Raw genomic sequence first — 24841 nt, 5'->3', positions numbered from 1 at the left:
AAGGGTGCAGTGCCCACAGAGGCCAGAAGAGGGCATCAGACCCCTTGGAACTGGAGTTACAGACAGCTGTGAGCCACCACGTGGGTGCTGGGGACTGCAGCCCAAGACCTCATCTTTTTTATTTTTGTTTTGTTTTATTATTATTATTATTATTATTTTGAGACAGGGTTTCTCTGTGTAGTTTTTTGGTGTCTGTCCTGGATCTCACTCTATAGACCATGCTGGCCTCAAACTCACAGTCCACCTCTGCCTCCTGAGTGCTGGGATTACCCTCCCCCCCCCCCCCCCCCCCCCCCCGGTTGCTGACCTCACCTTCTTACTGGACACGGGTGCTGAGGACTGCAGCCTGGGGTAATCGGTCTTATTTTTACCCAGCACACAGGTCTTCAGTTTAGAGATTACCACTGTGCTGAGGGAGCCAGCTTGTCCCTGGGTGCGCGGGGAGAGGGTGTGTCCCAGTGCTCCTCTGCAGCCATGAGGAGCGCCAGGCACTGCTGTGGGACAACTACCCACAGTGGAGTTTGTGGTGCTGATGGTCTGGGGAGGACCTGGCACTGGAGTAGTTTCAAGAGGCTGGTGTTTGTTGCTGAGTTCTGGCAAGTCAGGCAGGGAAAGACTTTTCTGGTAGCTGGAAGAAGGAATAAGTTCCCTGAGTTTTTCCAAAAGGAAGACGTGGCGCAAAGACATGGCTTCTGAAGGCACCTGTCACTCATTAGAAGGCAGGCTTTGTACTGAGTGGCTTGCCTGAGGAAGGAAGCCATGTCTCTACAAGTGTCTAAGCATCGGTGCAGCCATCTCTCTGGCTGCGGAGCGCATGCACCCCCACCCCCACCCCCACCCTGTGGTAGGATGAAGCTTCTGATGTTTTTCACCAACAGTCTGTTATTTTCCAGTGGTTTTTCTGCAGAAGTGTGGAAGAAAAACTAGGAGGGAACCTTCCCAAGATTCAGCAGGAGGCTCTGAAAGACCCTGTGTGGGCAGGAGAACAGTGGAGAATGTGGCTGACAGTGTTTGCAGACCTCTCCTCTGGTGGATTTGTGATCAAGGATTAGCCTCCTGGAGTTTCTCCAGGAGTCCTGATCCAGGTGCTGTCCTGTCTGCCCAGCGTCATGATCTCCTCTGATGCTGATTCCTCCTAAGAGTGGGTTTGCTTTTTGAAAGTCAGTTCATTCATAAGACTGTACCTGCTGCTGTACGTGACACCAGCTGGTCCTGTTCTATTTGATCACTCCTGGTCAGTCACGGCCTTCCTAAGGGGGCACTGGGAGCTAGGGTCCTGCATTCTTCTTTTCTAACCCTAGGAAGGCTTGTCTGGGGGAAGGTGGGCTCCCAGGAGGGTCTGCAGGGAACTGGTGCTGGATGTTTGGCATGTTTCCAGCTTCTTCCTTCACCCCATTCTCCCGTCTTCATCTCAGTGGTCCCAAGTCCTCCCCCCTAAAGGGTAACAACATAAATGCTAGCCCAGTGGTGCCTGTCCCTGGGTGGAGAGGGGGAGTGGTCTAGAGTTTTCTGCCTGTGGCAGATGTGGTGGCTGGGCTTCGGCAGGAAGAGCCTGATGCTTTCCATCCCTCTCTAGTTTGAGGACTGCTTAATGCCAAAAACACGATAGTGGTTGTGCTTCTGAGTATCATTCATTGAGAGGCTGTATAATGATGAAAACAGCTGTGCACCCAGGAGCAGCAGGGATCTCAAGTGAACAGTTATTAATCTCCGCAGCATCTCCATTCATTAGCATCCGAGCGTGCATGTGTACAGCACATGAACCTCAGGCCCTGTAAACCGTGCTTGGCGTGCACATGGGTTCTTGGCCTGCTTGTGTGTAGTCCTTGGGGCTTTGTGGCCACAGGTGGACCAGCTCTTGCTTGGCTAGCATGGTGCTCCTCTCCCCCACCCCACCCCCCACCCCATCTCAGGGCAGACCTGATTCTCAGGCTTCCGTTTCTTTCTGTTGTCTCAGCTAATGATGTAAAACACATGCAGACAGTTCTGGTTTGGGGGGGGGGGTACTGGAGCTGGAGTCAGAGTGGAGCCCAAGTGTGAGGCCCAGCCTGGGTAAACTCGGAGAGCTGGGCTTGTGAGTAGGACCACTCCTTGAGGATACAGAGCCACCTTGGACTCATCAGGTTATTTCAGATCGTTTTAGTGGAGTGTGTGCCTTTCTGGGGACATGGGGCAAAGGGAGTAACTGCTGGGAATGTCAAGCTGAGCAGGAGACTGTACCTCGGTGGGCAGTGCACTGTGCCATCAGAGAGGAGTATTTGTAAGAGGACCCACATGGCTGTCACATGACGACAGGAAGAAGTGAACTGTGTGGTGCTACAGACAGGTCTCTGAGACTGCGGCTTGCTCTTCAGCTTCCTGGGTGCCCTTGCCTGTCACCTTGCTCTTTGGGATGCAGGTGACACCTGGGCTGCTGGAGGGGCCAGGGGAGCAGGGTGGTGGTAGAGGGGATGTCATGACACAGTCAGGCTCTCTTCATGAAGCCCTGGGCTCAGTTGTGGGGACAAGTCCCTAGTCCTCATTAGAAGGATGGCAGGCAGGGGCATGTAGTTGTAGTTCTCGGGCTCTTCTACCCATCAGCCTCCTGTTACAGCAGTGGTCGGGTGAGCCTGCACTGTCACCTACCCTGCTGGGACTTGGGCACATGTGTCCCCTTTCCCTCATACCGCGCAGTTGTAAGGCAGCACCTCAGAGCTGGTTTGGCACTGGGGGAGGAGAGGGAGGTGGGGGAGGAGAGGGAGGAGAGGGAGGAGGGGAGGAGTGCTCCCCAGCTGTGGTGGTGGCAAGTGGCAGTGAAGGAAAGTGGAAAGCCAGGCAGAGCTTTCCTTCCAGCACCGTCCAGAGTTGCTGAGCTCATGGGCAGATGAGCGCCAGCCCCACAGGCATCCCCTCTGCATGCAGGGAAGCGGATATGCGGGTATCTCACAGGCGTCTGGAGCAGCCAGGCCCAGGGCCGTGCACTCTGCATCCTCGCTGACTGGCCTTGGCCTCCTAGCTTCATCCACCAGGCTGTGACTCAGTGCATAGCATGTGTTAGCTGAGGGCCAGTGAGGCTTAGGGTCCTTGCTTCTGTAAGACTCTCCAGCAGGAGCTGGAGAGAGAGCTCAGAAGTCAAGAGCACTGGCTGCTCTTCAGGGGTCCTAACTCAATTCCCAGCATCCACATGGTGTGCACAATCATCTGTCATGAGATCTGGTGCCCTCTTCTGGTGTTCAGGCATACACGCAGGCAGAACACTGTATAAACCTTTAAAGCAGCAGTTCTCAACCTGTGGGTCAAGACCCCAATAGGGGGTGGCACATCAGATATCCTGCATGTCAGGTATTTACATTACAATTTGTAACAGTAGCAAGATTACAGTTATGAAGTAACAAAACTAATTGTATGGTTGGGGTCACCACAACATCAGGCACTGTAAAAGGGTTGCAGCCTTAGGAAGGGTGAGAGCCTCTGTTCTGACGCTTTAAAATGCTTTTGCATTAATTGTAAGGTAGTCAGCAGAAAGCATCACTGTAGAGTATTTCTAAAGGTCTACAAAGCAATTTGGTGCCAGAGGTAGAGGCAGAGCAGTGGAAAGATAGGGCCATGAGCCTGAGAAGCCAGCCATGTGCATCGTGAGGAATGACTTTTATCATCATGCCAACTCAGGCCATTGGGCTGGCAAGGCAAATGAGCAAGACACATGGGGTCATCTTGCTGGCCCCAAATATTTCATTTTTACCATTCTTGGGGTTTTTTTTTTTTATAATACTTATTAGCACAAAATTACCACACAGCTGGACAAAAATGTTCTCTTCATACCTTTTTAAGCTTTAAAAACAACTTTTATAACTTTTTTTTTGTAAAACTAAGTAAGGTATAAGCACGAACATTAGCGGAGGCTAGCCTGGCCGGGATCAGACTCCCTGGCATCACTGGTTTCTCACTCCTTTATCTGATGTGAATAGGCAGAGGCAGGCTGATCTCTGTCAGTTCACGGCTAGCCTGGGCTATCAGAGAGTGACTGGTTTCTTCTGAAAGAGACTCTCTTAACTTCCACCCTTGGTCTCTCAGTATGGTCTTCGCTGTGAGTGCCTGCCACCTTAGTCACCCTTCAGTGGCATTGAGTTGTGGCTCTGGTAACCTCATCTTAGTAGCTCTGGTCACACATAACATCTTTCGGGGATCCCGTTCAGACGGTGACAGAAATGAAAGGCGATTCACAGGAGAGAAGAGGAAACAGTACTCTACCCCAGCACAGAAAGGGAAGGTTTCACAGTGAGCTGTGCACCAGAGGCCTTGACTGAACCAGCCTGGGAACTCCAGATAGTGCCTTAGCCCTCTGAACCTGTTTCCCTCCTCGGAGTTCATCATCATAAGGCCTGAGCACTCAGAAAGGGGTGAAGAAACCACCAGCACAAATAGCTTGAGGGGGCCATCCTCTCCCAATGATATGCTCCTGCAGGAAGTTCCCCAGTTGGACTCGGGTCTCAGCTTCCTGTGACAGAGGGAATGAGGCATATGTTGGTTGGCTAGTTCCTTGAAGTTGAGTTTTGAAATTTCACTGAGCAGAAGTGAGACAGCACCTGTGTAGACAGGGGACAGAAATGTCAGCCAGCCTTAATGGTGGTGTTCATGCTCTTGGCCTTGAGGCAGACATGGGAACATGGCTTTCTTCCTGATTGTCAAGGGAGAGAAAACCATGGTTGGGGGCACAGAGGACATGGTCTGCGCCATCATGTTCCTGTTAATAACACGATTCTTGTCAAAATAGATGGCCTTAAGGTTGGTCGTGGCTTTGGGAGTGTCTAAAGGCTTAGTTTCTGCCCCCCGACTATTAGTGTTAGGCTGTGGGATGGCTTGTGACTGCCATGCAGGTTCCCAGGGCACAGTGTGAGAGCCCAGGTTGGTATCAGGGAGGCTCACCCTGTCACCTCCAGGACATCCTGTGTGTTATGGGAAGCCGAGGCTGGGTGGGCCCTTCCTTATTCCTCTGTCCTGCCAATGTACCATGGTTCCTAAGGCTGAGGATGCTGTGGGGGCTAACCCTCCTCTCTGCACCTGCTTAAGGGCCAGACACTTATTTCACAGCCGTGTGTTTTCATTGGAGTTGGACTTCCTGGGATCTGGTCTAGTCTACTTTCTGCAAGTGCCATTGACATGTGTCTTCTGAGCTCAGTGATCAGGAGGAGCACATGGCGACTATCCCCAGAAAACTCTGGCCTGGATAAGTGTGGTGGTTTCTCTCTACTAAATAATAGGCTTGGAAATGCCTGCCCATGGGCAAGGTCGCTGCTCCCAGGCAGCTCCGGGAGTCCTCAAGGCCCTAGCAGGGCCCCTGTTGATTTTCCATCCACCAACTTGGTCTTTAAGGAGCGGCAGGATGTGTGTGGTTTGGGTCAGCGTCCTGACGGCACAGGACGCATTGGGCTGTGATTCATTCAGAGGGGGAGGGACATGGAAAACAATGTCTGTCTTTAACTCCAGGAACCAGGAAAACGAGCTGGAAATATGAGTGATGTGTAATTTTACTAAAATTAACCAGCAAGTTCCCAGGCTTGTTCTATGTTTCATGGTATTTTGTATGGTGGACCATGCCCAGTGCCAACTGAATGATTTCCTAGGTGTTGAGTCCTGGAGGCCCCTGCTGGTACCACCTTGTTCTGCACTCTATGTATCTCATCATGGAGGTTGGTGCTTGGCCATGGGAAAGTGCTGTGGGGATCCAAGGTGCTGGTGACCTTGAGGTCAAAGGGACACGTGATGCCAGCCTGCCCGAGTCGTCTTGCCATCTGTAGGCTGTCTTCCTCAGACCCTCCAGTCCTCTTTGTCCTGCTGCTTCTGGACCCGTTGCCTGCTGCGGGTTCTTTTGGGAACCCTAGTGCTCCCTGCGATTGCCTGCCCTTGCTAGTGGCTGCTGCTTGAGCCCCCAGGTGTGCAGACTCCGTTTGTTCCCAGGATCTTGACCATCCCAGGTCTGCATTGTGATGTCTTCCTTTCCCTGTGCAGGTGGTCTGAGGCTCAAGACAGGCCGGACTTTGTCTCTACAAAGCTTTCAGTGCTAGTGTAGGATGGGCAGAGGTGAGGGGCAGTGGTGTGCTGGTTTCTGCCCTGAGGGTTTGCACAAGTGCCCTGGAATTCAGGGCCAATGCACATTCAGAGCAGCACAATATGGCTGCAGCCTCCCTGGCAAATAGCAGGTGGACAGTTATTGCTACATCATCCAAGGTCTGTGGCATAGAGCCCAGAGGTAAAAGTGGAAAGGCAGTTGGGAGCAGGGTTAATAGAAAAGGTGGTGGCTGCTGATCCTTGAAAAGACATCTGTCAGGTCAGATTTGCTGAGTAAAAAAAGATGGCTTTGAGATGAACACAGCAAAGTCAGAGGATGATGGGGCTAGTGAGTGGTCATGTCAGTGCCCTGCAGGGCAGTTTTACAAGAGGTCACCACTGAGAGAAAGCGATGCCGAGTACCCAAGATGATGCTGTGTCGCTTCTTACAATTAAAAGTTAATAAAAGGCATGGCTGTCACACGTGTGGAGGGGTGTGTATGTGCACGTGCCGTGTGTATGGTGTGTGACTAAACATTAGCATGTTGTATTTGGCTGGCCCAGCAGGCAGGCATGGCTGCTCTCTGCTCAAAGCCCAAGTAGACATGGCCTGCTTCTCTGATGGTAAAGAACAAGCCAAGCGGAGCTCAGAGGGATCGGAAATTTCCAAAAGCCTTAGGAATCAGCCCCTCCCCCTTAGAGTTTTCAAGTGCTCCCTCTGGCTGAAAAGGGACAGGCCCTAAGCAGAGAGCACTGGTGACGCTTCTAGAGTCAGTGGGATGGAGGGAGGGCAGAGCTGAGCCTGGCACGGTTGTGGAAGCTGGCCTTGCAGGTTCTCATGCCATCCATACGTGTGTTGACACTCTCTAAAGCCCCTTCTAGAGGCGGCAGCATTGGGCATCTGGCCTGTGGTCCGTGGCATTTACCAAGTGTGCAGGCCTCTACAGCTCAGGGAAGCTGCTGTCTTCTTCAGCTGCTGCTGTGGTTTCTGGGTGCAAGCGCTGCCCACTGGCTGCCATCTTCTGCACTAATGAGAAGCAGACCCACACAGAAGAGGTCATCAGTAGATGAGCCAGTCACTCAGGTGTCCACTGCCTTGGTGTTGTCCTGTTTGGGCTCTGCTGCTTAGGAGCAGACACCAGTATGGTCTCACACCAGAGCTGGCTCATAGCACGTGTCAGGGTTCCCTGGCCATCAGCATTTCCATCCTATCTCAATGACCAACGTGGTGGTCAAACTGAGCACATGGAGTTGATCTCGTTTGTCAGGCAGGTAACACTGCTGAGTGACATGTCCACCAGCCCAGGAGGGAGGCCACAAAGCCAACTTTGGCTCAGAGGTGCTTCTCCTGTACTTAGGGGCCTGGTTCCTCAACTCAGCCTCTGGTCCTACCCTTGGCATCAGGGTAGGAATGTCATGGAAACATCTGGGGAAAGTGTATGGCTCCTTACCAGTCATCCCCCTCTGAGCATGCCCCTGTCTTTCAGGAATAAGACTGTCAACGGAGACTGCCGCAGAGATCCCAGGGAACGGAGCCGCAGTCCCATTGAGCGGGCTGCAGCCCCCGCTGTGAGCTTGCATGGTGGCCACCTGTATGCGTCCCTCCCTGGCCTCATGGAGCAGCCTCTTGCACTGACGAAGAACAGCAGTGACACGGGCAGGTCGGCTGTGGAGCGGCAGCAGGTGTGTGTGTGATGCCAAGCTGCTGGCTTTCGTTCTCATTCCCGGGGTGACCAGGTCAGGCTGGCAGGGTGTGGGGGACCAAGAGCTGCATGGGAACCTCCAGCAGAAGTCCTGAAGTTGAAGGGACCTCAGCTCTCCCAGTCCTGAGGCTTCACTGCTTTGCATAGTACAGGGTTGGAGTTGGTGAGCGAGGCCCCCACCACGTGTTGTCCCTCCTCCATCCTCCCTGGCACTCTGTTCCTCAGGATCAGTGTGGTAATCCTCCCGGGAGGCCTGTGCTTACCCCGTGCGATTTCACAAAGTTAAATGTCAGCGGCTTTGTTTGGGGTTTGCATCTTATAAAGTCACTGGTCACGGACCTGTCATTAAGACACAGGCTCTTTTTTATTATTATTAAAGGAAAATAAAATTTGGGGGGGGGGTGATTCAAGACAGGGTTTCTCTGTGTAGCCTTGGCTGTCCTGGAACTGGCTCTGTAGACCAGGCTGGCCTTGAACTCATAGATCTGCCTGCCTCAAGAGTGTTGGGATTAAAGACACACACCACTACCACCTGGCAAGATTATTGCTTTTTAAAAAACGAGGCCAGATCTGGCATTTCAAGCTTATAATCTTAGCAACTTGGGAGACTGAGGCAGGAGGATTACAAGTTCAAGGCAACTTCATAAGACCTTGTCTCCCGAAGAGCAGGCAGGTAGAGGGATGCTGAGGACATAAGCACTTGCTTACCTTAGCGCCACACACAGCAGGCCCCAGACCGCAAAAGCGTGAGGTTTCTGACAGGAACTATATGAAGAGACTTTATCAGCATCGAGACTGGGCAGTTCTGTGTGACCCACGCTGGGCCTGCTCCCACCCACGCTGGGCCTGCTCCCACCCACGCTGGGCCTGCTCCCACCCACGCTGGGCCTGCTCCCACCCACGCTGGGCCTGCTCCCACCCACGCTGGGCCTGCTCCCACCCACGCTGGGCCTGCTCCCACCCACGCTGGGCCTGCTCCCACCCACGCTGGGCCTGGTTCCCAGTTTCCACCCATTGTGCACACTCACTGGCCCCGAGGAGATGCTCTATGTCAGGGGCTCACGTGCAGGTGCGGGGACGGGGGACCCCAGCACGTCTAGTCTCCCCTTCTGGACCTGCTGTTGAGGTACAGTGGGCTCCAGGAGCCAACTGAGTGTAGGGAGGTCCCTGTCAAGAGGAGCTGGGCCCCCCTCCGGCAGCAGCTGCTCAGCCTGGTCACTGGATGAAGAGGAGCTGAGCTGTTCTCCCTCCTACAGAACCGGCCCTCCGTGATCACCTGCGCATCTGCAGGCGCCCGTAACTGCAACCTCTCTCACTGCCCCATTGCACACAGCGGCTGTTCTGCACCCGGGTCTGCCAGTTACCGGAGACCGCCCAGTGGTGAGTTGCCCACCGTAGCCTGTTACCGCATGTGGGAACCCTGGATTAACCTCTCCCTAAAATTCACTTAGCGTTGAGTTTTTGAGCACATGTGCACCTTGAATTGGCCATGACTTGGGGGGAAAGGGATAAGGACATTTGGTCCCTGGCCCCTCTGGGCTTCAGTGACAGGAAGACAGGCTCCACCGTGTTAGTTAGTGCCATGAGGAACCCAGTGTGGGTAAGTACCACCGACTCGGGTACCCTGGCCCACATGTAGCCACCTCTCTCCTGCTCCGTCCTTTGCAGCCACTGCCACCTGTGACCCCGTGGTGGAAGAACACTTCCGCCGGAGCCTGGGCAAGAACTACAAGGAACCAGAGCCGGCACCCAACTCGGTGTCCATCACCGGCTCTGTGGACGACCACTTCGCCAAAGCACTAGGTGACACATGGCTTCAGATCAAAGCGGCCAAGGACAGCGCTTCCAGCAGCCCAGAGTCGGCCTCTCGCCGGGGCCAGCCAGCTAGCCCCACTGCCCACATGGTCAGCCACAGTCACTCCCCCTCTGTGGTCTCCTGAAGGGAGCTCCACCCTCCAGCCACACAGGGCTTTGCATGGTTTGCCTGAGCTTTGAACAGTCAGTGCTTAAGGGGGAAAAAAAACAGAAAAAAAAAAAATCTCGGGGGGGAGGGTGGGAGGGTGGTTTATTCGCAAAACCATGTTGTCTGGACTTTTGTTCTGCTCTGTTTTTGTACTTGCTTGGTGTTCATACAAGGGGTCTCAATATGGCAACAGGAACAGCATGGAGCATCGGTCCAGCGGAGCATCCTTGCTTCCTGCCCTGGTTACCAAAGAAACCTCTGCAGGTCTGCCACCTGGCAGCCGGGACCCTGCGGCCCTTTCTTAGTCACAAGCCATGAAGACATGGGGATCCGGACGCTTTGTGCTCTTAGCTTTTGAGACCGAGTATGCACGGCTTGGCTTCCACCTGGGGTCCGGGCTCAGTCTGTGTGTGCATGTGTCTGCCTGAAAAGAACTGTCCTGATTTGCACTATGGAGGGCAAGGCTGCCTGTCGGGCAGCTGTCTGAGATGCCAGCCCCGAGGGAGGGCGAACTGCTAGGGACACTTCTGACCATGTGTGTGCTTGCGTCGTTGCTGAACTTGGAAGGTCTCTAGCAGGTTCTAGGTCTTTCTCTCTAGTCTTGAGGTGCTCACAACTGGACTGCAGACTCCCCCTGACTATGGGCATTTACCTTCTCTGAACACTGCAGTTTGTGAGGCTAGTGCTGAGGCTAGAGGACTCGTAGTGCTTCTGACATGGTGCGTGTCTTAATAAGAATAATAGCTGGTTTCTATTGACTGTAAGTCAGACTGTAGCACTGACTGGCTTCTTGTTGGCGACATTAGCCTGTGTCGTCAGCTACAGCCCTAGATACATTCACTGCTGGTGCAGCTGTGCTTCTGAGATGTGAGGTCGACACTCACTTTACTCTGAGAAGGAGCACACAGCCGGTGGGTGTGGTAGGCTGGGGAGCCCATTGCTGCTGATTTTGTGCATCCTGGGCTGGGGACTTGAGTTCATGTCTTCAGGCTCCTTGATGCAGACTGTTTCTTTCCAACTCCTGGCCAGACAGCAGGTGCCTGCCTGACAGTCTGCACCCTGGGGCTGCGCGCGCTTCCTCTCATGCCGGGGCCAAGGCTGTACACATTCCTCTATGATAACTATACAGTTATTCCTGCACCACTATTGCCCGCTCTATTAATAGCTACTAACTAGACATTAGAAGCGAGCAGGTCAGACATGGCTGGGGCTGCCCCACAGCTGCTGCTCCTCCCGGCCGTGAGCATTTCTGTCCCCTGGCCAGGACCACCTCCCCAACAAGGCATTATGGACTCCCTGCACATGGGAGCCCATGGGGCTGACTTTCAGGAGGAAAGCAGGTTAGCTGTTGAACTTGGGGCGACAGGCAAGGGTGGAAAGGCGGGGACTGATGCCCGTAGTCACAGGGTGGCTACCGGCCTTTACGAAAGTGGACAGCCCTCCTGCCCCGCACACAGTTCACTCCACTCTCCTGGGCTTCCAAGCTTGGCATTCGGGCCCTATATTTTCTGTAGGAAAAAAAGAATTGTTGAGAACACTTTTTTTATATAGGTAATTTTAAAGACCATCATTACGCTGTGCGTAAAGAATGTACAGAGAAATTTGTAGGTATTTTTGAAGAACAATTAATTTGTTAATGATATGTAGCTATTTAATTTGTCCTTTCCTATGGTAATCATTTTTTGTTGTTGTTTGGGAAAAAAAGTTGATCTTTTTTTGTCGGTGTGTCTGTAATCGTGCAGGTACACAGTTACTCCATGACAACACTGCGTCCGCATCACTAGCCATTCGTTTGTTATTCTGCAGGCTACTGAGGTGGTCACAGGAGAACCACCACACCGCGGACTGGCTCTGTGGGCAACAGGCCTCAGACAGCCGTCAGGGAGCGGGCTGTTCCTGGGGGGGGGGGTCTCTGGTGCACTGACCTATCTGGAATAGGCTGTGCCCTGGAGGGGACTGCTGCACACGTCAGCCAAGGAGTGCGCCATCCTGCCTGGGCAGGAGCGTGTGACCTCTCCAGAACCAAGCCACCCATGTGCGAACTGACCCTCTCTGTGTTTGTAAATCTGTAATATACCATTCTCTGTGGCCTGTTTTTCCTGGAAGAAGAAAAAAAAAAGGTTTGGCAGGCCATCTTTTTTTTTTTTTTTTTTTTTTGTACTTAAAAGTAGCCTTAAGAACAATAATAAAGTGCTCTTAAACCAAGGCTTTGTGTGGTTCTTGCGTCCTAAGGTGGCATTGTTGGTGCCCTGTGCACAGGCCTAGCTGCTTCTGGGATCATCTTGCAGGTGGGTAGGGTCACCTGTTGCAGCCTCTACTTTAGGCCAAGGTCCTCTCAAGCCTCCCTTACTGAAATCTGCCAAAGTCAGCCATGTCTGGATGTATGGGCTCCTATTCTGGACAGGAGACCAAAGGTGGAAGTGTGGAAGTGTGGGAGGGAGTGCAAGTACAGCTGCTAAGTGACCACAGTTGCCAAGGACCCACCCGGAAGGAAGAGGGGAACTAGCCCTGCCTGTGGTCCAGCTGCATACCAGTCAGGCAGACCTCTGCCCTGCTCCCCACCAGTGCCATGCCAGTAGCTTCTCATCATCCCTGGAGCACTGTGGCACCACTACATGCCCACAGCTGAGGGTGGGCCGGTGCGGTGCTCCACCTGAACACTAGGGGCAGTGAGCTCAGCCCTCACTGCAGCCCAGCACCCGCTGCAGGTGTCCTCCCCGGGGTGGGGGTGGGGGGGGTTCCTAACACACCCTTGTTTGAGCTGTGTTGGGTCAGATGCTTCCTGCCAATGTGAAAATACCCCGGGGAATCTTTTGACAGCAGGAGGGGAAAGAAAAACATCAAAGCACATGGGAGGACCCGAGTCCAGATCAGTGGCAATGCCACAGTTATTATTGACTTCCAAGCTGGTGAGATGGTGCGGCAAAGAGTGGAACTGGGCAGCAGAGGGTACCCCTAGTCCTCAGGGGAGTGGGTCTCAGAACCAGGGAGGTAGCAGGACCCAGATCACCAGTCGTGGGGAACAGTCCTGCGCTGAGGGCCGAGCACTCCTGAGCAGTGGTTGCCTCAGATGGTCTCCTCGTCACTCATGTCCCAGATCTGTGTGGAGAAGGGGAGATACTGAACTCAGGGGTTCTGCTGCCCCACAATGCCCACAGATGACGTTTCCCAACTACAGCTTCCATGACAACAGAAGCATACACTCCCACAAGCACTGTGTATGTCTCCCATCTTGGGATTTCCTTCTGCAGAGTTGCCCTGTCTCTGAGGACTGATACCCTATTTCTTGTTCAATGGATTAAATCTCGTTTCTTTTTTTCCCAAGACCTCAAAGCCAGTGGGCAAGTTGAATGTGAATGGAGGACTCCAACAGCTGGGCAGCTCCTCCTCCTCCTCCTCCTCCTCCTCCTCCTCCTCCTCCTCCTCCTCCTCTTCCTCCTCCTCCTCCTCCTCCGTCGTGAGCCCGGCCAGCCCCTGACCTTCACAGCATGCACCACTGGCCCAGTCGGCTTGTCCAGCTGTACCCTGTGCTCAAGAAGCTGCACTTGTGAGGGCAGGAGAGCACATGTCACCCTGTGCTGTCCCACTGTCCATGCTACCTAGGCCAGGTGCTGTCACCCAGAACAGCCCTCCCCCAGCAACCCAGGTTACCTAGGCAGTGTAACAGAGACTACCAGATTCTGCCTGTGTGTATCCCTGGGGAGCCTGAGGGTGTGAATGGGGGAGGGAACCCACTCCAGCAACACCCCAAGAAGGAGGTGGCCTCTCAGGCCAGGCCTCTGTCCCAGTAACTCCTGGCTAAAGTCCTGCAGAGAGGTGACCTGAGGTCAACACATCAGGTCCTGAGTCCCTGCTACCCCCAGAGAGCTGGCCCCTGAAGCTATGTCTTCAGCCTTCCAAAATTCCTAGAATGGGTTGCACAAGGCTCCCTCAGCACTGCAAGGGCTGTCCTATTGGGCACTGTCGCTCTGGTCCCAGATCCCCACCAGAGTGGCGCCTGGCCTCATGGGGTACGTAGCTTGGCTGCCTGTAGGTAAGAGCTCTTGACCTGGATCTGCAGGCTGAGCTAGGGAGATGGACCCATCAAAATTCCAGCATGATTCACCTACTCACACTGGCGCATTCAACAAAGCACATTTACATAATCACCTGTCCCATTTACATAATCACCTGTCCGGGCTGTGTGACCACCCAGAGCTAATACTCCATTCTGCCTCACTCCTGCCAATGAGGTAAGGAGGGGAACAACTCAGAGAGGTAAAAGTCTGCCTGAGATCACACAGCCAACAAGCTGCCAAGCTGGGGAGACCATATGTAGAAAAGGCTGGGCAGCCAGTGGAGGAAGGGGACGCTGAGGAGGAGGTTGTAGCTGGAGACATCAGACCAAGAGGAAGGAAGGTGAGCTCTGGAATCTTCTGCCCAGCTTTCCTGGGTGCCACTGAGTGGCATCCTCTGTGGATGGGCAGGTAGAGCTCGTCACGGTTGCTCCTGGACGGGTTGTGACTGGTGGGGCTGCTGCTGGCACTGCCTGGACCTTGGAGAGGCCCCAAAGGTGACTGAAACCATTGGGGTCTTCCAGACCCAACTCCAAGGGACAATGGGGGACTTCTCCACGAAGGCAGCCTGGCCATGCCCATTGGTGGGGTTCACATAGCACCCAGGACAGCACGGGCCTAAACAGGCTCCCAGTTGTCTTCTGCATGAATGAAGATGGTGAGTTGGCAGAGATTTGCTCAAATGGTAATGCTTGGTGCTGGCACAGGACAGTTACCAAGTTTCACTCCATAGCCCAGGCTAGCCTTGAGCTCACAGCAATGCCATCCTCCTTGTCTTAGCCCCTCAAGTCTAGGGTTATAGGCATAACCCACCATGGCAAGTTTCTATACTCCTTTCTAAAGAGAAAGGCACCAGAAAGGTTTGGTTTGGATATTTTTGCTTTTTCAAGATGGGTTCTCTGTGTAGTCCTGGCTGTCCTGGAACTCGCTTTGTAGACCAGGCTGGCCTCGAACTCAGAGATCCACCTGCCTCTGGCTCCCGAGTGCTGGATTAAAGGTGTACACCACCACCGCATGGCCATAAAGCTTTTAAAATGTCTATGTTGGGTAATTGAGTTTGGTTGTCACCCTGACACAAGTTAGAGGGGACCAGGGAAGAGGAACCTCAACTGAGAAACCCCTCCAATTGGAGGCAAGCTTGTGGTCATCTTCCTAATGAGTGACTGACGGGGGGCAGCCCCTGTGGACAGGGCAGCCCCTGGACACAAAACTGGTTAAGTGTTGTGACTGCCTGAGCTCTTTGTGGTCAAGATGAGGCCTCAACAGGCATAAGGCACTCTGCTTGCAGCCGGTAAGGGCAAAGGCCTAAGATACCCAGAAATGAGAAAGAAAGAAAGACCCGCCTTAAACAGGAATTAAAAATTTGATGCTTGAAAAAAAAAATAGGAGAGGGCTGGAGAGATGGCTCAGAGGTTAAGAGCACCGACTGCTCTTCCAGAGGTCCTGAGTTCAGTTCCCAGCAACCACATGGTGGCTCACAGCCATCTGTAATGAGATCTGGCGCCCTCTTCTGTATACATAATAAATAAATTTTTTTAAAAAAATAGGAGAAAATATTTTCATATAAAAGGAGATCTACTTATTTCTTAAAAATGGGCAAAAAAAAAAAAAAAAAAGACTGAACAGATGCTTCACAGTGGACACATGTTAGTCTCTGGGGAACTGCCAATTAACCCACAAAGGGCTGAGGAGACGATGGTTCACTGGGTAAATACTTGCCATGCAAGTATGAAGACTGAGTTCAAGTCCCTAGAACCCCTGTAAAGCTGAGCACGGTGGCACGTGTCCATGACCCCTGTGCTCCTACAGAGAGGTGGGAAGTAGACACCAGCATCACCAGGAACTCGTGGGCTAGCCTGCTGTACAAAGTGGGAAACACCAGAGACCTTGCCCATGAATGAGGTGGAAGGTGAGGACTAACATGGTTTGCTTCTTCCATATGCACATTGCTTCACACGCACACGCATACATGCACATACACACACTTGCACACATCATACACATGTATTTAGTTAGGGTTTCTCTTGCTGTGGTAAACACCATGACCAAAAGCGACTTAGGGAGGAGAGGGTTTATTTCGCTTACACATCCACATCACAGTCTCACTGAAGGAGGTCATGGCAGGAACCCCAGCTCTGCAAGGAAAGACAGCAGGTCAGGCTGCGATGAGAGAAGGACCCCTCTAACCAGTACTCATGCAAGGAGCCAGGGAGGACATCTGCCTGGACCCACAGCCCCAGAGGGCACAAAGGTGTGTGCCAGCTGCAGCCCAGGCATGGCACTCTGGAAAGGAGCAGCTGGCATCCAATTCCAGCCTGGGACTGCGCTGGGCACACTGTGGTGCACACTATGGGCTGAGGGGACCTTTTCCATGCACACTGTCAAAACCTGGGAATGGCACAATTATATTTCGGGATGTGCTAAATGTGTTCACTTGCTAATGTAAACATCTCAAACCACACTGAAGCTTGTGAAAGCTGGAGCTGGCACGCCTTATGCCTTGTGGGCCTCTGCACGGCCCACTTCCTGCCTCCCTACAACACGTCCCTCTTCTGGGAGGGACAGGGAACAGGAGCAGGGGTGGATTGGGCTGGGACCAGGTAAAGATCTTGGCCTGAGCTTCTTCCACAGACTCCCTAGAAAGATTCAGACCCCCTGGGGAGGCTGGAAGGCCTGTCATCATAGGTTTGCCTGGGGGATGCGAACCCCACTCATCCTTCTCCCGTGTGCCGCTGTCCCTATCAGACCCTCCTAGGCAGCCTGCCCTAGGTTTAGGGGGTTCTGTCAACAGGGAGCACCAACACCAGGAAGGGCTTCCTAAGACAAAATGCCTAAGCCCAGAGGAGGACCAGAAAGAGGACAGGCTTGTGGGACCCTATGGCTGATGGATTGTGTGCTGGTGTATGACCCATGACATCCTAGGCTGACTAGGACAGGCAGGAAGCAAGGTGGTGGCTGGGGGGAGTGAGCAGAGGGGATGGTGAGGTCACAGCCTAGAAGGCTGGAAGCTGAGGGCAGGGCTAGCTGTGGGTACTATGTAGCCTCCTGAGGCCCATCCGAGAGGCAGGCAAAGGATTTCGTTGTGGCTGGGTCTCCACAAGCCAGTCTTTGGGACAGTCTTGCAGATAAACCTGCAATAGTGTAGGACAGACCAGGCCTGCTTGTCCAACATGCCCAAGGCAGGAGAGAAGAAAGGCTTCCCTCAGCCCTGTTGGCCTCTCCCGTGTGGTGGGGTCAGTAAGGAGGAGAGGGAAGCCATAGTCCTGGGTATACCTATAGCTCCTCACCAACTGTGTCAGTTCTAATTGGGGGTTGCCATGGGGCTGGGGATGACCCTGAGGGAGTGAGTTATCACAGACCCTCTAGCTGCCTTTCCTTGCCTCCAGAAAGCAGGCCACATCCCCTGCAGTCTCTCTGCTGGCCGCTGGCAGTCTTCATACCACTTTTTCCTGTGAGGCAGACTAGTCCCACCCTCCTGCAAATGCAAGTTACATTTACAGCCTGTGCCCCTTGGCAGGTAGACTAAGCCAGATGGAATCGCAGGGCATGCAACTTCCCTCCAACCCGCTGCCCCCTAAAATTACCCTTTAAACACTAGAAAACCTCCTTTGTTCTTGGGGTTTCCAAGAGCACACTGAAAGGCCTCTCTTTCCCTGCAGGATTCTGTCATTCTGTGTGTGGGAGCTTCTCACCTGCTTGCTAGATTTTTGCCTCCTTCCTCCCATCTCTCACCCCATCTTCCTCCCATCTCTCACCCCCATCTTCCTCCCCATCTCCCTCCCCATCTTCCCCATCTCTCACCCCATCTTCCTCCCCATCTCTCACCCCATCTTCCTCCCCATCTCTCCCCCATCTTCCTCCCCATCTCTCACCCCATCTTCCTCATCTCTCACCCCATCTTCCTCCCCATCTCTCACCCCATCTTCTTCATCTCTCACCCCATCTTCCCCATCTCTCACCCCATCTTCCTCCCATCTCTCACCCCATCTTCCTCCCCATCTCTCACCCCATCTTCCTCCCATCTCTCATCCCCCATCTTCCTCCCCATCTCTCATCCCCCATCTCCCTCCCCATCTCTCCCCCCATCTCCCTCCCCATCTCTCATCCCCCATCTCCCTCCCCATCTCTCCCCCCATCTTCCTCCCCATCTCTTATCCCCCATCTCCCTCCCCATCTCTCCCCCCATCTTCCTCCCCATCTCTCCCCCCATCTTCCTCCCCATCTCTCACCCCATCTTCTTCATCTCTCACCCCATCTTCCCCATCTCTCACCCCATCTTCCTCCCATCTCTCACCCCATCTTCCTCCCATCTCTCCCCCATCTTCCTCCCCATCTCTCATCCCCCATCTTCCTCCCCATCTCTCATCCCCCATCTCCCTCCCCATCTCTCCCCCCATCTTCCTCCCCATCTCTCCCCCCATCTTCCTCCCCATCTCTCCCCCCATCTCCCTCCCATCTCTCCCCCGTCTTCCTCCCATCTCTCCCCCATCTTCCTCCCATCTCTCCCCCATCTTCCTCCCATCTCTCATCCCCCCATCTTCCTCCCCATCTCTCATCCCCCCATCTTCCTCCTCATCTCTCCCCCATCTTCCTCCCATCTCTCACCCCCATCTCCCTCCCCATCTCTCACCCCCCATGCTGTCTCTGATGGAATGTTCTCTTAGCTACTCTCCTACTTTGGGGTGGTGTATACCCTCATGGCTGAGAAACTTTCTTCTAATAAAGTTGGTTCTGAGGGGTAATCTCATGTCAGTTCTGTGTCCACTCAGCACAAGCTAGAGACATCAGAGAGGAGGGACCCTCAATTAAGAAAATGCCTCTATAAGATAGGGCTGTACGCAAGCCTGTAAGGCATTTTCTTAATTAGTGATTGATGGGGAGGGCCCAGCCCATTGTGGGTGGTGCCATCCCTGGTCCTGGGTTCTATAAGAAAGAAGGCTGAGCAAGCCAGGGAGCAGGCCAGTAAACAGCACCCCTCCATGGCCTCTGCATCAGCTCCTGCCTCCAGGTTCCTGCCCTGCTTGAGTTCCTGTCCTGACTTCCTTCAGTGATGGACTACAGTGTAGAAGTGTAAGCCAGATAAACCCTTTCCTCCCCAACTTGCTTTTGGTCTTGGTGTTTGTCACAGCAGTAGAAACCATGACTAAGACAGCTCCTTCCAGAACTTTCCACTTGAACTTGTCTTTTGTTGTTATTCTTGTTGGAGGAAGCAAGGGGAGGTGACAGCTCCCCACACCTGGAGACCTACATACCTTCTAGCACATTCTCTGTGGCAGGGTGAAGAAGGCCAGGGTGAGGGGCAAGGAGAGGGGAAGCAGGTCCCACGAGCCTGGGTCAGAACCTCTGCCTCCCATGTCAGGGAGGGCCCAAGCCTGCCATGCGAGTGCAGGAAGGGATCCAGGCCTGTTTGCAGGCAGGATTTACGGGCATGAAACTTGTTCACAAATGGATTAGATGAACAGAGAAAAATCAACCCTTATGCTTGTTAACAAAAGTAGACCGAGATGAGGCCAGGAAGTGAGAACAAGATCCCACTGTTGGGACCCCAGGTGTAAGTTCATTCTTCCTTGATGCTTTCACAGTGCTCAGTGCATTCTCAGACCAGAAGCATTGTGTGTGTGTGCGCGTGTGTGTGCGGGTGTGTGTCTGTGTGTGCATGCGCGTGTGCGCATGTGTGTGCCCGCATGTGTGTGTGCGCGCGTGTGTGTGTGTGTGTGTGTGTGTGTGTGTGTGTGTGTGTGTGTGTGTGTAGGGGGTTGCTCCAGAAATTGGGGCTGGGGCCCTGTCTGTAGGAAGGTCCACATACCTACTGGTTTCTTCCAGGAACTGCTGAGCATGGGATCAAATGGACTCATGGAAGTTTCGAGATGGGAAGGCCTCAAATTCTAGCCCCCAGCCCTCTCCTGCCTCTTCACCTTAGTCTGGAAGATGGGCCTGAGGGTGCCGATGTGTTTAGTCCTCTCCCCTGGGATGTCAGAGAAGGAGCTCTGGAGAGTGCCACCTTGGGTGAGAGCCACTGAGCTGGTTAGCTCACACTGACACATGGGAGCAGACCACAGTGGGGCTTGGCCTCGCCTTTGACCTTCACTGCCTTTGACCTTCACTGACCCTGACCGTCAGTCTAAGCTCAGCCCACCAGGGCGTGCCAATCACTGCTTCAGCCCCTCCCCTCTGTGGAGTTTGGCCAGGAGGTGGGATATGGGGAGAAGTGTGGGGAGACTAACAGCCTGAGCTTGTTTGCACTCCCCTAAGCTTCCAAACACATTTTTTGAATTAGGTGGTAAGAATACAGGGTAATTTTTGTGGCACCAACATACTTTCTTTCAAGATATGATTTATATGTTTGGCCCACATCTTAAATGCACTGGTGATTGAGATAAATGGCCGTGCTGGAGGCTGCGAAGTGGTTTCCATTATGTAGCTCTGATTTTCGGCTCCTTAGAAAACTTTAAAGTGGGAGATGCATTCATGGCCTGCCCTCTACCTCACAGGGCTTTTGGGGTCACCATTGGAGAGTGTGGGAGAAGGGAAGAAGGGAGGAGCCCTCAGAGCTCTGGGAAGGGTATGGCTACACACAGGCTTCCTGGGAGCTCATTCTGACACTTTATGTACAGTAACAAAGGGGACCTTCAGGATAAGGGGCCTGAGTCCCGTGGAAAAGCTGTGCTAACAGGTTTGTGTGCCCCATCAGAGTCCCCAGGGCTCTCCCCTGGGGCTGACCATCACCACCAAGGCATAGTACAAACACTGGCCTCCTAAACCCTCTAAACTACAACAAGCAGACAGTGTGGCGTCCAGGTAAGGATGGAAACACAGAGCAATGTGGTCAGCTGGGCAGCAGCCCTGGATTCCTCCTGGGGACCAGAGAAAGTATGACGAAGCAGGGAGACAGGGGCAGCCAACCTTCATCAAAGGTGCCACAGGATTCAGCAAGGCGAACAGCTTTGAGCAAACAGTACCGGAAGGGATGGACACTGTAGAAAAAGCGACTGCCACCCCGCCACACACTGCACATCACATACAAGAACCAGCTAAGTCACAGCCGTGTGCAAAGCTTTGCTGTCACACACCTACAGAGAACAGAGAATGTGAGGCTCACAGTGGGTAACATTTTCTTAGGACAGCAGTAACAAGAACCAAAACAAAACAAAACAAAAGAAAACACAACTGGATACCACCAAAATTAAAAATGTTTTTTCTCTTAAAGATGACATCAAAAGGCTGGGTGGTAGTGACCCACACCTTTAATCCCAGCACTTGGGAGGCAGAGGCAGGTAGATCTCTCTGAGCTTGAGACCAGCCTGGCCTACACAGAGTTCAAAACTAGCCAAGGCTACATACTGAGGCTCCATCTCCCATCTCTTGCTATGTTGCTTAAGCTAGTCTGGAACTCCCAAGCTCAAGCAATCCTCCTGCCTCAACCTCCTGAGTAGCTGGGACTACAAGTGTGTGTACCAGTTGGTTTGACAGTCTCTTACCACCGATCACTAGGCTCTGCCCACCCAGAGACTTTCACACGCTGGTGGAGTTCACTACAGCTCAGCTGTGGTTTCAGTGTGCCCCCCAAAGTCTGTGTACTGGAGAGAAACTCCAAGATGCCCGTATTGATGGTATTCTGAGATGTTCAGTATTGTGCCTGGTTAACACACAGTACTCCTGTGGCAGTACTGGGGAGCGCGGACCTTGGGAGATGCGTAGGATTAGATGAGGTTATCAGGACAGAGCTCCCCTGGTGGGGCAGCTGACTCCCTAAGAAGAGTTTACACCCTTTCTCTGCCTCGCCATGCTCTGATGCAGCGGCATGCTCCTTACCACTCTGACTTCCCAGCTTCCAAAACTAGGAGCTAAGGAAACCTCTCTTGTTTTTAAGTTACTCATTTGGGGGCCTTTGGTTATAACAACTAAGCAAAGCCCCAAACTGAAAACAACCCTAATCCCAAGTGGATACTTGTATAGGGTATGGCAGGTGCTGGGATGCAGTGTGCTGTGACCAACCTTCACCTTCCTACGGCTTGTTTAGTGGCAAGCCCATCATTAGGGAGGAACATGTACCGAACACAACTTGACAACTTGAGATTGCTGTGCTAGCCGTTGCTGCTTTCTGTGAGCACAGGGAACAGAAGGTGAGCAGCTTCACACAGCAGCCCCTGAGGAGCTGGGCCTCCAGCCCGACAGCAGCAGGGTGGTCCTGGCTGCCCTGTGCTAGCTCACAGCAGCTGGGTCCATGCTGGAGGACGCTGAGGCCAAACAGCCAGCTGTCTAAGGATGTGCCCTATCCAAGGGTTACCACAGGAGCGTTTACTCTGAAAGCAGACAGCCATGACCTCCCTGAACACAAACATCCTCCCTGAGGTGTGCACAAAATTGCCCTTCGCTAGGGAAATGGAAAGTTTTGATTTCTTCCACTCTATCCTGGTCAAAGAGCCTGGGAAGGAGCAGACCTATGCCAGCTCCAGCCTCCCTCCCAGAACAACATGGAGGAGTCAGAGCACAGCTGCTGGGTGAGGCCAGGGAGACTGAGTTGCTGGTCACCATACCTCGGTCTCCTTGAGCCTAGACTGGCAGGGGCTGGAGAGACCAGGACCTGTGGGGTGCCATGCTCAGCAGCTGTCTTGAAAGACGGTGGGTTTTGTCTAACTTGCTCTAAGGATCTGTTTACAACACACTGGACCTCAACTCTCTGCCATCCTGCTCCTCTGGCTTCAGAGACTGAGGCTGGCCTACAGAGTCATGACCATCTAGACCCCATAGGCATCCTGTCCCTGTGGGGCAAGAGCCTTAGACTGTGTTGGGTGCCTGAGGACCTCTCCTTCCTCCACACACAATAATCCTATCATCCTTTCCCTGCTGGGAGCTTTGGCTGTGTGTGTGTGTGTGTGTGTGTGTGTGTGTGTGTGTGTGTGTGTGTACACGTGCATGTGCATGTGTGTGCACGAGTGTGTCTTTAATCATTAGAGTAAGGGGTGAGGCTAGCAGAATCCCTGAGGCCAGGGCAGTTCCCAGAGCTCAAGAAGGTTCTGGGGAAGCCATTACTTGAGAATAGCTCTCTTGGGAGTCAAAGCTACAGCTTAAGGGCAACAGTGTTCTGAGGCAACACGAGGGTGTCTTTCTTACCCTGGCTGTCTTGTGTCCTGCCTAAATATAGAGACATCTCAGGACAGGCAGCCACAGCCATCATGATATTGCATGGCCCCGCTGATGGCGGCAGGACCTATGATGGCAGAATGGGGTCCTCAGGGAGGCTCTGTGCTTCTCCTTGGCTCCTGCCTGAGAAGTCCAGATAGGAGCTGATTCCCCACAGTCACACTGCCCAGCTTGACAATGAGCCACTTGGAGACCTGTGTGGTTCCCACTCTTGCTTTGTAAGCACATTTCCACCTGCTCTGGGGTGAGCAACTCAGGAGACCGAGAGGCAAAGATTCTGGGCTCAGCCTTTGCCTTGGCAAGTCTTCAATCCAGCCAGTGAACCACTCAGAAGGCACCAACAGGGGTCTGTGGGTGTGCACGGAAGAGACCTGAGCTAAAGGGAGTGGAAGGCTGGGTGCTCAGGGAAGGTTCTGCAGGGCATGGGCTAGCCTAGGTCATGGAGGATGGAAAGTTCCAGCAGAAATACCCACATGGCTTCCAGGGAGGGCCCCTGAGCAGGACATCCAAGAAATCTGACCTTTCAGGAAGGCTTCCTGGAGGAGGGGTCTACAAGGAGACAGAAGCAGGGGCGTCTAGCAAGAAGGCACCACAGAGGGAATTGAAGGCCGGCAGGGGAGACGCCTGCAGGCAGAGCTGGCAGGGCAGCTCAGGCACAGGCTGTCTGGGCCAAGCCAGAAGAGAAGGGCAGAGTTGCTCTTTGTAGGCACAGAGACTTTGGAGGCCCCATATGAGAAAACATGACTTTGGCCACATGGCCACCAGGCCCCTGATTTTGAGAGACAGGACAAGGCCCGGTCACTCAGAGCTCCATGTCATGTTCTGCTAAAATGGAGTATGTGGTGTCCCTTCAGTACAGCAAATAGTAAGGTACTGTGTGTGGTCCCTGCCCAGTGGCACGTACCCACCCAGCATCAAGGACTGCCATTCAGGAAGGGCTGATGCTTTCCCAGCTGCTGTGGCTTTGGGGTGCTGCCTTTACACTGTGGCACACAGGGCCTGCAGTGGGCTGCAAGGCAAGGGCAGACACATGGCCGCAGCTCCAAGGGCAACAGCGTTCTGAAGTAATTTGGGGGCGTCTTTCTTTATCTTGGCTGTCTCATGCCCATGCCTAAATATAGAGATGTCTCAGGACAGGCAGCCATGGCCATCAAGACCCGCACTGCCCAGCTGGCCATGGCAGCATACAGCACTGAGGCTCATAGCTTTTCCCCAGCGTTGGACGACTCTTGTGTCTTGGTCTATTACAGACTGCGACATCCTTGGCAGCAGGTGCCAAGGCCAAGACCTGGACTCAGGGGCATGACCATGCCAGCCAGTACACAGCTTCTCCTTGGGACACAGGGCTGGCCAGCCTCTGCTAGGTGGCCCTTTTCCAGCCACTTGGACTTGTTCAGGCTGGGCATCCTCTGAGGGGCCTTGGCCATGCCAGCCTGTGTGGCAGTGTCTCCCCGGTACATGAGGCTGGCCAGGTTCTGCTGGGCAGTACTTTTCCAGGCACTGGGTCTGTGGATCCCAACTTTCCCTTCATGGAGACACATCCTCAGTGGTGGGAAACCCGCCTGAGGCTGAGTCCAAGGTTTGCAACTGGCTATAACATGAAAGCCTTTCTGTTTTTAAGAGCAAAAAATGAAAGGGCGGTTGTTTCCCTTAATAAACACTCTTTTAACCCACTTTACAAACAAACCAGCTTTCTGCTTCTGGTTTCTTTCCTGTTCCTCTTTCTCTTCGTTAACTTGATAAACGACAGGCGCCAAGCTGAGGCAATGCTTTGGTCACAGGGCTAAGAAAGAAAAACTGTGGCTTTGAGATGTAGCCTCTGCCTGGAACCAGCTCCACTGTCCCCCTCCCATCCCCCACCTTCCAGACAGCACCCTTAGTGAGTATTTCCTGCTGAGACTTCTGGGAGCTGAAGAGGTGGCTTCGTGGTTAAGAGAACACTCTGCTCT

At 53.4% G+C, this 24841-nt stretch overlaps 2 protein-coding genes across 6 annotated transcripts in view; one reads left to right on the top strand and one right to left on the bottom strand.

The window, feature by feature from the left end:
- The window catches only part of Vgll4 (vestigial like family member 4), a 119665-nt gene extending 107845 nt beyond the window's left edge, over positions 1 to 11820 (top strand). For all 3 annotated transcript variants that reach the window (XM_036180501.1, XM_036180502.1, XM_036180503.1), the window contains 3 exons: positions 7515 to 7710; positions 8987 to 9110; positions 9399 to 11820. In XM_036180501.1, coding sequence (XP_036036394.1) covers positions 7515 to 7710; positions 8987 to 9110; positions 9399 to 9670 — 592 coding nt within the window. In that variant the 3' untranslated portion in view covers positions 9671 to 11820. The remainder of the gene's footprint in view (positions 1 to 7514; positions 7711 to 8986; positions 9111 to 9398) is intronic.
- A 732-nt stretch (positions 11821 to 12552) lies between these two features.
- Positions 12553 to 24841, bottom strand: part of Atg7 (autophagy related 7) — a 210201-nt gene continuing 197912 nt past the window's right edge. For all 3 annotated transcript variants that reach the window (XM_036180497.1, XM_036180498.1, XM_036180499.1), the window contains exon 19: positions 12553 to 12792. In XM_036180497.1, coding sequence (XP_036036390.1) covers positions 12760 to 12792 — 33 coding nt within the window. In that variant the 3' untranslated portion in view covers positions 12553 to 12759. The remainder of the gene's footprint in view (positions 12793 to 24841) is intronic.

Source organism: Onychomys torridus, chromosome 3 (genome assembly GCF_903995425.1).
Source record: "Onychomys torridus chromosome 3, mOncTor1.1, whole genome shotgun sequence".
Taxonomy (NCBI): domain Eukaryota; kingdom Metazoa; phylum Chordata; class Mammalia; order Rodentia; family Cricetidae; genus Onychomys; species Onychomys torridus.
The sequence above is the reverse complement of the archived record's forward strand: the minus strand, read 5'-3'. Positions and strand labels throughout refer to the sequence as shown.